The sequence below is a fragment of the Delphinus delphis genome, chromosome 10 (assembly GCF_949987515.2).
Source record: "Delphinus delphis chromosome 10, mDelDel1.2, whole genome shotgun sequence".
NCBI lineage: Eukaryota > Metazoa > Chordata > Mammalia > Artiodactyla > Delphinidae > Delphinus > Delphinus delphis.
In genome coordinates, this window is record NC_082692.2 from 44,400,747 (window position 1) to 44,415,469 (window position 14,723).

The following is a 14,723-nucleotide window of genomic DNA, read 5'->3' on the forward strand; positions in this document are numbered from 1 at the left end:
GACATATAAAAGAAAAACAAGGACATATTTGCCATAAATGTTCTTTATTTCTTCATATAGATTTGAGTCACTGTCTAATGTCCTTTCAGTTCAACTTGAAGGATTCCCTTAGCATTTCTTGCAGGGCAGATCTGCTAGTAACAAACTCCTTTAGCTTTGTCTTGATTTCTTCTCCATTCTTTCTGGATATAGAATTCTTGCTTGACAGTTGTGGTTTTGTTTTCCCTTTCAGCACTTTAAATATATCTCACTGCCTTCTGGTCTCCATGATTTCTGATGAGAAATAAGCTATTAGTGTTATTAAAAATTTTACATGTGATGAGTTGTTTCTCTCTTGCTGTTTCTGTTGATTTTGGCTTTTGACAATTTGACTATAATTTGTCTCAGTGTGGATCTCTTTGAGTTTCTCCTGTTTGGAGTTTGTTGGGCTTCTTGGATGTGTAGATTTATATCTTTCATCAAATCTGGGACATTTAATTTGCTGATTCTTTTTTCTGTCTGCTTAATTTTGTTAAACTCCTGTAATGAATTTTTCATTTTAGTTGTACTTTACAGCTCCAGAATTTCTATTTGGTGGCCTTTCATAATTCCAATCTCTTTATGATATTCTCATTTTATTCATACATTGTTTTACTGGTTTCCTTTACTTCCTTGTCCATAGTTTACTCTAGCTCCTAGACGTATGTAAGACAGTTGGTTTAAAGTCTTTGTTTAGTAAATTCAATGTCTTGGTGTCCTCAGGGATAATTTAACTCAATTTTTTTCACTTTGAATGGGCCATACTTTCCTGTTTCTTTGTATTATCTGTGTTTTTGTTGTTGTTGAAAATTGGATGTGCAAATATTATAATGTAGTACCTCTGGAAATCAGATTCTACCTCTTCCCCAGAGTTTGCTGTTCGTGATTGTCAAAGGCTGCGGTTGTCCGTTTGTTTAGTTACTTTTCCAAACCATTTTTGCAATAACTGTATTCCTTGTCACATCTGGTCATTGAAGTCTCTGTTCCTTTAAGCTTTTGTTCAATTAGTGTTTTAACAGAGATTTCCTTGAATACCAGGAGCTAAAACAAAACAAAAAACAACCTCTCTCTGGTTTTGCAGATTGGCTGTGTGCTAGGGCCCTTCAGCATTTAGCCAGGCTTGCACTGAACCTGCAGATCAGCCAGTGGTGAAGGCTTGGTGTCTTCTGAGGTATTTTCTGAGCATGCATCGTGTCCTGGGTCCTAAATTCCCCAGTACACATAGGTGCTTTTGAATGCCCTGATTTCCCAAGGAAATTCTCTTCATGGCTTTTCCTCTCAGATATTAAGTGTTCTATTGTATGTCTCAACCATAATCTTTTACCCCAGGCTGTGGGCTTTTTATTTGTCTTACAGTGTTTCTGAGCAATGCAGCCTGCTTTTCTGCCCTGAGTGGGTTCTGAGCTTCGTAAAATAGAGATGAATGCCTTGTTTCAGTCCTTCAGGTAGCCCCCAGACAGATTAGAACAAACACAATAATTTGTGAGTTCTGCTCTGCTCTGCCTGGAACCAGGGACCAGGGTCCCACACTAGGAGTATGGGCTGCCATCTTTGAGGCTGCTGCGGAGGCACGGGGAGGTGGTGAGGAGAGGGCAAGTGAAAATACCATGAGGCTTTCCTACTGCTTTTATTTGCCTTTTTCTTGATTCAGTGTTTGCTTGGTTGCTGTGAATGTTTTCCAGACTTCTGACAAAGTCGTTTCTGACAGTTTCTGCTTGTGTTTCAGTATTTCTGTGTTTAGAGCTGCCTACTCTGCCATTTTGTTGTATATTCACTCTAAGACCAATTTTATTTCTTCTTTAAATGTTTAAATGTTTCAGAGAATTCACTGGTAAAACTATTTGGGTCTGGAGTTTTCTTTCTGGGGAGTCTTTTAATAATAAATTTACTGTGCTCACTTCGGCAGCACATATACTAAAATTGGAACAATACAGAGAAGATTACCATGGCCCCTGTGCAAGGGTAACATGCAAATTCGTGAAGCATTCCATATTTTTAAAACTCTTAGAGGAAGACATAGGCAGAACACTCTATGACATAAATCACAGCAAGATCTTTTTTGACCCAACTCCTAGAGTAATGGAAGTAAAATAAAAAATAAACAAATGAGACCTAATGAAACTTAACAGCTTTTGCACAGCAAAGGAAACCATAAACAAGACGAAAAGACAACCCTCAGAATGGGAGAAAATATTTGCAAACGAAGCAACCAACAAAGGATTAATCTCCAAAATATACAAGTAACTCATGAAGCTCAATATCAAAAAATCAAACATCCCAATCCAGAAATGGGCGGAAGACCTAAATAGACATTTCTGCAAAGAAGACATACAGATTGCCCACAAACACATGAAAAGATGCTCAGCACCACTAATCATTAGAGAAATGCTAATTAAAACCACAATGAGGGACTTCCCTGGTGGTGCAATGGTTAAGAATCTGCCTCCCAATGCAGGGGACATGGGTTTGAGCCCTGGTCTGGGAAGATCCCATATGCTGCAGAGCAACTAAGCCTGTGTGCCACAACTACTGAGCCTGCGCTCTAGAGCCTGCAAGCCACAACTACTGAAGCCCGTGCGCCTAGAGCCCATGCTCCACAAAAGAGAAGCCACCGCGATTAGAAGCCTGTGCACCGCTATGAAGAGTAACCCCCGCTCGCTGCAACTAGAGAAAGCCTGCATGCAGCAACAAAGACCCAATGCAGCCAAAATAAAATAAATAAATTTATTTTTTAAAAATGCAATGAGGTGTTGCCTCACCCTGGTCAGAATGGCCATCTTCAAAAAATCTACAAACAACAAATGCTGGAGAAGGTGTGGAGAAAAGGGAACCCTCCTGCACTGTTGGTGGGAATGTGAATGGATACAGCCACTATGGAGAACAGTATGGAGCTTCCTTAAAAAACTAAAAGTAGAACTACCATATGACCCAGCAATCCCACTACTGGGCATATACCCTGAGAAAACCATAATTCAAAAAGATACATGTACCACAGTGTTCATTGCAGTACTATTTACAGTATCCAGGACATGGAAGCAACCTAAGTGTCCATTGACAGATGAATGGATAAAGAAGATGTGGCACATATACACAATGCACTATTACTCAGCGCTTAAAAGGAACAAAGTTGAGTTATTTGTAATGAGGTAGATGGACCTAGAGTCTGTCATACAGAGTGAAGTAAGTCAGGAAGAGAAAAACAAATACCATATGCTAAGACACATATATGGAATCTAAAAAAACAGTACTGATGAACCTAGTGGCGGGGCAGAAATAAAGACACAGACATAAAGAATGGACTTGAGGACACAGGGTGGGAAGGGGAAGCTGGGACGAAGTGAGAGAGTAGCATTGACATATATACAGTACCAAATGTAAAATGGATGGCTAGTGGGAAGCTGCTGCATAGCACAGGGAGATCAGCTCGATGCTTTGTGACAACCTAGAGAGGTGGGATAGGGAGGGTGGGAGGGAGGCTCAAGAGGGAGGGGATATGGGGATATATGTATATGTATAGCTGATTCACTTTGTTGTACAGCAGAAACTAACAACATTGTAAAGCAATTATACTCCAAATAAAGATATTAAATAAATAAATAATTTTTAAAATAATTACTTTCTTTAATATATTTATAGGTAGATTTTGTTTAATCTTGTGTTAGTGTTCGAGAATAGTGTTTTTCAAGAAATTTGTCCATTTTACCTAGATTGTCAAATGTACCAATGTAAAGTTGTTCATAATAATATTCCTTTATTACATATTTTTTTATTTCTGTAGGATCTCTGGTGATATCTTCTCATTTTTTCCTGATATTGGTAATTTTTGTTTTCTCTCTTTCTTGATCACTAACTAAAAGTTTATCAGTTTATTTAGTCTTTTCAAGGAATGAACTGTTTTTAGTTGGTAATTTCTCTCTTTTTGGTCTGCTTTTCATTTCACTGATTTCTGCTCTTTATTATTTCCTTTCTTCTATTTTGGGTTTAATTTTCTCATCTTTTATAGCTTTTTAATGTGACACTTAGATTGTTGACCTAAATTTTTTCTTGTTTTCTAATGTAAACATTTAAAGGTGTTTATTTCCCTCTAAGCCAGGGTGAACAAGCTTTTCCTGTAAAATACCAGATAGTAAACATTTTAGGCTTTGTGGTGTCCGTTACAATTACTCAGCTCTGCTATTATAGCATGAAAACAGCCCTAAACAATACATAAATGAGTGTGGATGTATCCAATAAAACTTTATTTACAAAAATTGCTGGTGGACTGGATTTGGCCCACAGACTGTAGTTTGTCAATTCTCTACTTATTGCCGTGTTCCACACCTTTTCATATTGTATTTTTGCTATCAGTTTAAAATATTTTCTGATTTTCCTTATATTTTCTCCTTTGATCTCTTGGTTCTTTAGAAGTATATTGTTTAATTTCCAAATATTTGAATGTCTTATTATTCATTCCTAATCTAATTTTGTTGTGGTAAGAGAGTATACCCTGTGAAATTTAAATCTTTTGAAATTTATTGAGACTTTTATGGCCCAACATGTGGGTTGTCTTGATGAACATTCCATACGCACTTGAAAAGAATGTATTTTCTGTGTTTACTAAGTAAAGTATTTTATACATGTCAATTAGGTCAAGGTGGTTGATAATATCAGATCTACTGTGATTTTTTTTAATCTAGTTGATCTCTCAGTTACTACAGTAGGAACAGTGAACTTCTTCATCAATGATTGTAGATTTATTTTTTCTCTTTAGTTCCCTCATTTTATATTTTTGTATTTTCAAGTTCTGTTTTTAGTTGCATATACATTTCTGATGTGTCTTCGTAATGAAATGACCTATTTTTCATTATGATATTATGAAATGTTCTTTATCTCTGGTAATACCTTTTATCATGAAATCTTCTTTTCTGATATTAATATAGCTACTCAAGCTTTCTTATGCTTAATTTTTCACGGTATATATTTTTCCATCCTTTTACTTTCAATCTATTTATGTCCTTATTTTGAAACTACATCTCTTATAGACACCGTAAAGTTCAATCTTACTTTTTGATTTACTCTAACAGCCTCTACTTTTTAATAGTTGTTTAGTCCCTTAACATCTAATGTAATTTCTCACATGGTTGGATTCCTCTCTGCCATTTTATTTTCTTTTTGTTCCCTCTTTTACCTCTTAGTTCCCCCTTTCTTGCCTTCTTTTGGATTATTATAATATCTATATTTTACTCCATTATATTTATTTAATGTTTACTATTTTAATATACCTACTTGATGTTTTAGCTCTTTAATTTTTATGGTTGCTCTAAAAAATATATATATATATTTGCTTTTGTTATAAATTCTACAAGAAAATGTTATTTTTTGCTTTAAACAGGGCTGTGAGTTTTAAAGAAAGAGAAGAAGAAATATATATTCTTTTATATTTACCCACATAGTCACCATTTCAAATGACCTTCATTCTTTCCAGTAGATTACAGTTTCCATCTGATGTCATTTTTCTTCAGCCTAAATAACTTCCTATTTTATACAATGCAGTTTTGCTAGTGTTGAATATTCTATTTTCATCTATATAAAAATATCTTTATTTTCCCTTTAATTTTGAAGGATATTTTCTCTGGCTTTAGAATTCTGGTTGACCAGTATTTTTTCCCTTCAGCACTTTAAAGATGTTACTCCATTGTCTTATCGTGTGGCCTCCATTGTTTGTCATGACAAGTGACTATAATTTGTATTATTGTTCCCTAATATGTAAAGTATCATTTTTTTTTCTCTTGTTGCCCTTAGTATTTCCTCTTTGTCCTTGATTTTAGCAGTTTTTGATAATGCCTCTAGATGTGGTTGTCTTTGTAGCCTACTTGGAGTTTTCTTAGCTTCTTGTATCTGTAAGTTTATAGGTTCTCTCAATTATTTCTTCATAATTTTTTGCCCCACTCTCTGTCTCTCTTCTTTTCTTTTGGAACTCCAGTTATACATATGTTAGCTTAAATTTATCCACAGGTTTGTTCATTTTCTTCTAGTTTTTTTTCTCTCTGTTCTTCATATTTGATCATTTCTATTGTTCAAACTTCAAGTTTATTGTTCAACCTTATAACACCTCCAGTATTAAGCTGCCCTAGTAAATTTTCCATTTCAAATATTGTATTTCTCAGTTCTAGAATTTCCACTTAGTTTTTTTTTTTTTGTAACAGTTTTCAGTTCTCTGTTGAGATTTCCTATCCACTCAACCTTAAATCCTTGAAAGTATTTATAACTTTTCTAAAATCCCTTTTCTGCTAATTCCAATGGCTTGATTATCTTGGGGGTTAGTTTCTTTTGACTGCTCTTCCTCATGAACTGTGGGTCACATTTCTTGTTTCTTTGCAAGTCAAGTGATTTTTTTTTTGAATAAGCTAATACATGGGAAAGCTCTCTTTTTTTTTTTTAATATTTATTTATTTAATTGGTCGTGTCAGGTCTTAGTTGCACAGGCGGGCTCCTTAGTTGCGGCATGCATTTGGGATCTAGTTCCCGGACCAGGGCTCAAACCTGGGCGCCCTGCATTGGGAACACGGAGTCTTAACCACTGCACCACCAGGGAAGTCCCACAAGTCAAGTGATTTTTGATGTATACTGGATGTTTGTGGATGTAAGTTATAGATTTTCTGAATTCTGTTAACTTTACCTGAGGAACATTAGTTGTTTTTTTCCCCTTGTGGGTAGTTAACGTTCTAGACTCAAACTCCAAACTCTGCCTCCTCCACAGTAGGCGACGCTACAATTGCCTGCTTCTTATAGCTTTCCAACTGTTGCTTTTCACGGAGAATCTTGGCTCCTCTCCCGGGTAAGCACACAGAAGTCAACCAAGTATTTGTAGGATCCTCTTCTGTTACTTTCTCACTTCTGCTGGGAGCTCTTCTTTCTCTCGTCCTACCCACCCTTCCCCCGTCCCCCCCCTCCCCCCGTCCCCCCCGCCTCCTGCCGCCAACTCCACTTTCCAGCTTCTCTGTCAAACTCAGACTCTGTCTTTGACTCCTCAAGGCCACAAAGAGGTTGACTTTCTGGGTGAAGTTCTGCCATTTTGTTTCACAAGGATTGAGGCATGCTCTAAGGCAAAAAATAAACCAAAACAAAACCATAAAGCTGCAAATTTAACTCCATGAAATTCACTTCTTTCAGTGATCAACTTTTGTCCTGTTTGTACCTGATTTTTGTTGCTCTTCAGTGCCTTAAAATACTTTATAATTGTTATCTATGGAAGAGTTAATCCAATATAAGCTACTTCACTATTATTAGAAGTGGAACCATTTAGAAATTGGTTTTGTTTTTATCCAGTCTTTTAACTGGCAAGTTTAATCCATATAAGTTCATTGCAGATATTAATATTTTTGTATTTACTCTTGCTATTTCATTCTTAGCCTCCTCTTTTTGCTTCTTCAAATTGTTTTATAAGCTATGTATGGGTTGGCCCCAAAATTCGTGTTTCTGTTCTTTTTGTGGTCACCTTGGCATTTTACCACATTTTTTATATATAACTTAAAGACTAAAGTACAGGTACATGTTGTCTACCTCTATGCAATGTAAAAGGACTCTGGAACACTTCAACTCTGATCCTTTCCCCCAACTTATATGCTGGTATTCTCCAGAATTTTAGTTCTCTGTGTGTGTATATGTGTATGTAATGCACACAGAAATTGTACAAACATCTCACAAAGCAGGTGACCATCTTTCAGGTTAAGAAAAACAGAATATTGCCAGTGTATTGATTTCCTAGGGCTCCTCAACTAAGTACTACAAACTAGGTGGCTTAAAACAAAAGAAATTGTCTGACAGTTCTAAAGTTTAGACATCTAAGGTCAAGCTGTTGGTAGGGTCGTTGTCCCACACACAGCTTCTGGTTGTTAATGGCAGTTGTAGGCATTCCTTGGCTTTTAGATGCATCCATCCCTCTAATCTCTGCGTCCATCATCATGGAGCCATCTTCTACCTATGAGTCTATCTTCACATAGCATTTTCTTCCAATAAGGACACCAGTCGTATTGAATTAGGGCTCACCCTAGCGACCTCATCTTAACTTGTTTACACCCACAAAGACCCTATTTCCAAATTAGATCACATTCATAGGTACCAGGGGTAAGGACATACCTTTTTTGCCGGGGGGGGGCACAATTCAACTCATAACAACTAGTACCCTAGAAGCATCCCCCTCATTTAATTTTAATTAATTAAAATACAAATAACCACATATAGTTTAGTGACCATCATATTGGACAGCACAGGCATAGTCTATATTCTTTTGGGTCTGGATGCCTTCAGTCAACATTGTTTTACAGATTCACCTGATTGTTAGCATGTAGCTTTGGTTTGTTCATTTTCAATACCTCTATAATAATTTTACACATATATCACAACTCATGTATTATTTATAGACATTTGGTTGGCTGTTACAAGTAATTCCCACACTTCTGGGAATGTATACTGCGGCGGGGACTTGCTGACATTCAGCTTTAGTAGGTTATGCCAAGTTTTTGTCCAAAGTGGTTGTTCCAATTTCCTTCCAGTACTGAATGTGAGTTCCCGTTGATCTACTGATACATCTTCACTAATCATTGAATTATTGGTCTTTTTAATTTTAGCTAGTGATGGTCATTTCTTTGTGGTTTGAGTTTACATTTTTCTGATGAGTAATGTTTATTGACCATCCTCACATCTTTTGCCAGTGCCTTTCCAGATTTCTTGACAGTTTTCTTTTGGATGATCTTTTTTTTTTTTTTAAATTTATTTATTTATTTATTTATTTTTTGGCTGTGTTGTGTCTTCGTTGCTGTGTGCAGGCTTTCTCTAGTTGTGGCGAGCGGGGGCTAGTCTTTGTTGCAGTGCACAGGCTTCTCATTGCGGTGGCTTCTCTTGTTGCTGAGCACAGGCTCTAGAGCGCAGGCTCAGTAGTTGTGGCGCATGGGCTTAGTTATTCCGCGGCATGTGGAATCTTCCCGGATCAAGGCTCGAATTCGTGTCCTCTGCATTGGCAGGCGGATTCTTAACCACTATGCCACCAGGGAAGCCCTGGATGATCTTTTTATTGATTTTTCTGGGTTGAAAATCTTTTAGTTCTCTCTGGATACAAGCAAGATCTATGTATTGCAAATATTTTCTCTCACTCAATGTCTTGTCTTTTTACTCACTTAATGGTGCTTTTGGTGGAGAAAAGTAATTTTAATACATTCCAAAGTACGATTCTTTTTCATAATGTTTTTTGAATCCTATTTAATAAGGATTATTAATCCTATTTAATGACCTACACTAAGGTCATGAAGGTATTCCCATGTATTATCTTCTAGAAGCTTTGTTGTTTTGGCTTTCACAATTATATAGTTAAATATACAGTAAATCTGAAATGTGTTTTTGTATATTCCATAAGGTAGAGGTAAATTTTAAGGTTTTTTCCATATGGCCTACTAGTTGACCATTTGTTAAGAATATCATCTTTCCCCACCTTTCTGCATCACCACCTTTGTTATCAATCTAGTTTCCATATATGCATGAGTCTGTTTCTGAGTTGTCTATGCTGTTCCTTTGGTGTGTTCATCTGTTCTTACACTGGTACCACACTTTTTTTTTTTTTTTTTTTTTTTTGCGGTACGCGGGCCTCTCACTGTTGTGGCCTCTTCCGTTGCGGAGCACAGGCTCCGGACACGCAGGCTCAGCGGCCATGGCTCACAGGCCTAGCCGCTCCGCGGCATGTGGGATCTTCCCAGACCGGGGCACGAACCCGTGTCCCCTGCATCTGCCGGCGGACTCTCAACCACTGCGCCACCAGGGAAGCCCCCACACTCTTAATTACTGTAACTTTGTAATAAGTTTTCATAAAAATAAATCTTGTCACCCTTTTCTGCTTTGCTAAGAGCATCTTGGCTTTTCTGTGCATTTCTTCATCCCTTTGAATTCATCTTAGGGCAACTCACTGACCCAGAATCTAGCTTTAACTTAATGCAGTGTAGAGTAGCTTGTAGTGTTTTAAATTGCCAACTACATAACACTAGTGCCCCAGCTCAGAGGAAGGTGCGGCTGTATCTTAGAAGAATTACCAGTGTCTGTGAACCAAGTAGGCTCTGGGAGACCGTGGACTGGACAGGATGAGATAAATCTGGTGCGAGAAGCTACTGAAGGCCAAGAAACGGACACCTAGTTCCACCCTCTTGGACCTTAGTAGCATCATTCTTGGGAAATGGAAAAAAAGACCTGTGAACACAAGAATGTCAGTCTTGTTCACGGTTGTATTCTGTGCCTGGTATACAGTGGGCATTCAGTAAATATTTGTTCAATGAGTGCATATGTGTATATGCTTCTCAGAGGACATTATATAGCCATGAGTTTGACTCTTTGCTTAGATACTAGAAAGCTTAAAACTAAAATTTTAATAGCCTTTGAGATTTTGCCATTTCATGGTTTTGGCTTTCTATTTCTGCTTTAAGTCTTATATGCATTACCTCAAATCTTTTTGGAAATACATACTCATTTTCCACGTTGAGTCTGGTGATTACCTGTTAGTGATTCCAGAAGTTTGTTGAGTTTCTATGTCCCTAAATGGAAATTACTTACAAGTTTCTTAGCATAATTAAGCTCAGATATATTATAATTCAGTTTGAGATTATATCCAGATTCTCATATTTCAAAATAGTCATATTTTATGATGAAGAAACTGCCAAGTTACCCTCAGTTTCTCCAATTTGTATTTCCTTTCCTTCCTGAAAATACAGATGTAGTTGATGAGACCTACATAAAGCACATCTTTATTAGTTTTCTGCTCTAAATATCAAACTTCTATGTTTTTTAATGCAGATGTGGAATTAGAAGAAGCGATTAGAAGAAGTCTTGAGGAAATGTAATTAAAGATATTACCACACAGCATCAAGTGGCCTTGAAGAGACTCAGGATAATAAATTCTTGAGTTTGTTTTCTAAAGGAGATCAGAAATCTGCTAGTACAAATGTACTTGAAAACTTTTTTTTGCTTTCATATGTTCAAAATCTGATATTGCTTTGTATTTTTGTGCTATTTTGCAAAAATGTATAGAGGAATAGAATACATGGTAATGCAAATACAAATCATGAATTCTAATATAGGTATCATGTTTCCCAGTTAACTTTGAATTCATATATTTAGGTTACAAGAATTAAAAATTAGAAAAGCCCTTGACTATTGTTTATATGTTTCCCAAATAGAATTGGTTCTTTAATTTTATTTGTACAGTACAGATGATTCTAGTTTATTTTTTTAGGAGTGAAAATGAATATAAATAAAGCTGTCATAGCTCACTTTTTCTGTAAATTCTGCTCATGTGGCACTAATATATAATACCTTTGAGATCTTTGATTATTGGGAGAGAGTAATGGAAACTGATCATGGAAAGAGATGAAAAATTTTATCAGCAATGTTCTTTGTGGGTTTCACTCATATGTATATCCCTGCTTTAATTAGAGCTGCATATTGCTGGAATAAAAAAAATTTTCTTTGAAAATAGTGAAAAGAAACTTTTGCCATTCCTTTTACCTGCTTAGACTTTTTTTTTTTTTTGCGGTACACGGGCCCCTCACTGTTGTGGCCTCTCCCGTTGCGGAGCACAGGCTCCGGACACGCAGGCTCAGCGGCCATGGCTCACGGGCCCAGCCACTCTGCGGCATGTGGGATCTTCCCGAACCGGGGCACAAACCCGTGTCCCCTGCATCGGCAGGTGGACTCTCAACCACTGCGCCACCAGGGAAACCCCTGCTTAGACTTTTATGTGACTTGTATTATCTACTGTTTAAAGGGAATGATGTAAAAAATATTTGCATAGAATTAGGCATATTTTTAATAATATTAATTCTTTTATATATATTTGTGTAAACATAGTATTCTTCAGAAAATAACGTTGAAAGTTCTACTCAGGAGTAATCTTCCTTAACCCTTTAAAATTTTTATTTCATATGGAGGTATCTTCATTTTAGTTATTCATTAAAATGTTAGTTTCCTACTGTTGGTATTAAATATTTAATTTTAAATGTTGAGGCCACATTGTGAATAATAAAAAACGTTACCTAATTAGGAGACTAAGAAGGGGTTTGTCGTACAGTCTTTGTGTATATGCTTCAAGTTATTTGACCCAGAAATGTCATCCCTAAAAATTTCAAGTAGTAATTACTTACCAAACTTAAAATTTTCTGTAAATATAAATTTTTCTTTAAGACAGAAAAAAAATATATCATGGCTAGAACTTTGATCTTTCTCTGTAACTAGATAGTTTAGTGTGAAATAGTATTACTGGGTTTTTTTTATTATTATTATAAAGTCTTTTCAATCCACATTGGAAACCAATTTGTGTTTTTATTTCTTAAGCTGTCAGTTCTGTCCTACGTGCTTGCATTTTTTTTTAAGTACACATCATAGCTTGAGAATGTACTAGTCATTTTTCCAAAGTGACCACATTGTATTTTTAATTTGCTTGTTAGAGTAGTTAAGGCTTTGGGTGGTAGTCATGGAGCCGGACCTTAAAGACATCTGCAGGAGCTTGCTCAGTAGTGAGGAGCAGAAAAGAGTGTTCCAGAAAGAAGAGTGGTCCAGTAGATGTAGGGGAGGTGCCACACACAGGTGGGATGCAGCCTGTGTTCTACTAGGACGCTTGTGTGGTGTCTATGGTCAAGAGTAACTGAGGCTTTTCATACGACAGGAAAGGGATAATTCATCATGATCCTTTAAATAAGGTAACTGGGTTGTTTAATGTTTTAATTAATAATTGTCACTGATTCTATTTCTACTTAATAAGCAATTAAAAATCACTTTTAAATTACTTCATAAGTTGAAGTTAAGTTAGACACAAGGAGGAGAGGTAGTCTGGATGTTACAGAAAGTTATGGGGAATATTATCAAGAGTAAATGTTTCTAACATTGACAGTGATGCTTACCTGTTTGTTTTCATTTTTTATTTTATTGTGATTTTTTTCTTGTAAAAAGTTTTTATTGTGATTCCTTATTTTTATACCTGAATAACAACTTTTGTCAAAGCAATGATGGATAACATATGTTTATTTTAAAAAGGATATGTAGATAATGTACTGATAGTATCTGGTTGGTGGTATCATTGATTGTCTTAAATAAAAATATCTCGGTTAAGAAGCTTTTTTTTTTTCTTTCTGGATGCTTGGTATCCTACCAGACCAGCCCTTTCTCCTACTCCTTGTCCCCCTGACGACCTGGCCCTCCACTCTGGCCTCTCCCAAGAACAAGGTACAGGGACTGCTCTGGACACCCTTGGGCAAGTGCAGCTGGGAGACTCAATCGGCTGGGCCTCAATTTAAAGACTTTTTTTTCCATCATTTTTTTCTTTTAAATTTCTTTGAAACAATTCATTTATTCATTCACTCACGAAGTATTTATTGAGTACTTACTGTATGTCAGCGTGGCTGTTCTAAGCACTTGAGATACACCAGTGAGCGAAACAAAGCCTACACTCCTCTCTGGAGCACAGCTGGGGGAGAGGTGACAAGAGGGGAAGGAAAACAGGGAAGGGGAAGATAGTATGGGGGTGGGGCGGGGCAGGAGTGCTTGCTATTTGTAATAGGGAGGTCAAGATCCTTCTGGTAAACTTGAACAAAGACCTGAAGGCCAGGGAGTGAGCCAAGCAAATGTGTATGGGGAGGAGCTGTAGGTGGAGGTGAAAAGTCTGGAAGTGAGCTTGATACATCCATGGAAAAGCAAGAAGGCTAGCATAGGCGAGTGAGCGGGATGAGCTCAGAGAGAAACAGGAGATGGAGTCCTCTGAGGCCTCTTCTGAAGACCTTGGCTTTTACCCATTTCACAAACGAGGGGCCGCTGAAGGTTTCTGAGAAGTGGTGTGGTGCGCCTTATTTAGAAGGATGACTGTAGCTGCTGTGCTAAGCATAGACATGAGAGCAGAAGCAGGAAGACCAGGTAGGAGGGTGTCACGGTGATGCAGGAGAGAAGTGAGGCTGGCCGAGACCTGAGTAGCGGAGTGGGGACAGGCAAGTGGGAGTAGGCCTGGGTGTTCTCTGAAGGTGGAGCCCACTGGGTCTAGGGTGTGAGAGAAAGAGAGTCCAGCACGTTTCCAAAGCTACGTGATAGACTTTCAGACCATTCACAAAATGTCTAAAGATTCCAGGTGTCATGATAGGACAAAACATTTAATGAGGTCAGATAATCTACAGCAACAGTTTATTAGTATTTAGAGTTCAGAGGAATTGGGATCAAGCCTTAAAGGCCTCATCTCTGTTCAATTATTTCAATGGCTTTGATCTCAGATTAAAGGTTGTGATGCAGCTTTAAACTGTTATTATCTCCATTTCAGGTGTCCTGTACATTCTCATCCTTAGAGACAGAGAGCTATAATGAGATGGGAGCAAAGCGCAAGTATTTAAGTCGATACATCTTTGTATTCCCAGCCCCATTCCACTCACTGACCTTTATAATGTCTGACCAAGTGGTCTACTGCGTCTTTTCATAACTGGAGATTTAAATAAGTGGGGTGTGAAACGGCCTTAAATAATAATTATTTCACTCAAATTCCAACCAATAACTTTTTTTAAACATGTGTGGGTGCTTTACCAAAATTCCTTTCTTAATCATCTTTTCTTTTGGTACTTAATTTTATTTATTTTGGCCGCCCCCGGTCTTAGTTGTGGCAGGTGGGAATCTTTCTTGCAGCATGCAGACTCTTAGTTGCGGCATGCATTGGGGAT

At 37.3% G+C, this 14,723-nt stretch overlaps 1 protein-coding gene and 1 non-coding gene across 3 annotated transcripts in view; both read left to right on the forward strand.

Moving 5' to 3' along the window:
* Positions 1-13,353, forward strand: part of ZNF451 (zinc finger protein 451) — an 86,839-nt gene extending 73,486 nt beyond the window's left edge. For both annotated transcript variants that reach the window (XM_060022063.1, XM_060022064.1), the window contains one exon: positions 10,831-13,353. In XM_060022063.1, coding sequence (XP_059878046.1) covers positions 10,831-10,877 — 47 coding nt within the window. In that variant the 3' untranslated portion in view covers positions 10,878-13,353. The remainder of the gene's footprint in view (positions 1-10,830) is intronic.
* Positions 1,909-2,015, forward strand: LOC132433040 (U6 spliceosomal RNA). Its single transcript, XR_009521079.1, has one exon. It is a non-coding gene; the product is annotated as a U6 spliceosomal RNA (small nuclear RNA).
* Positions 13,354-14,723: the final 1,370 nt, after the last annotated feature.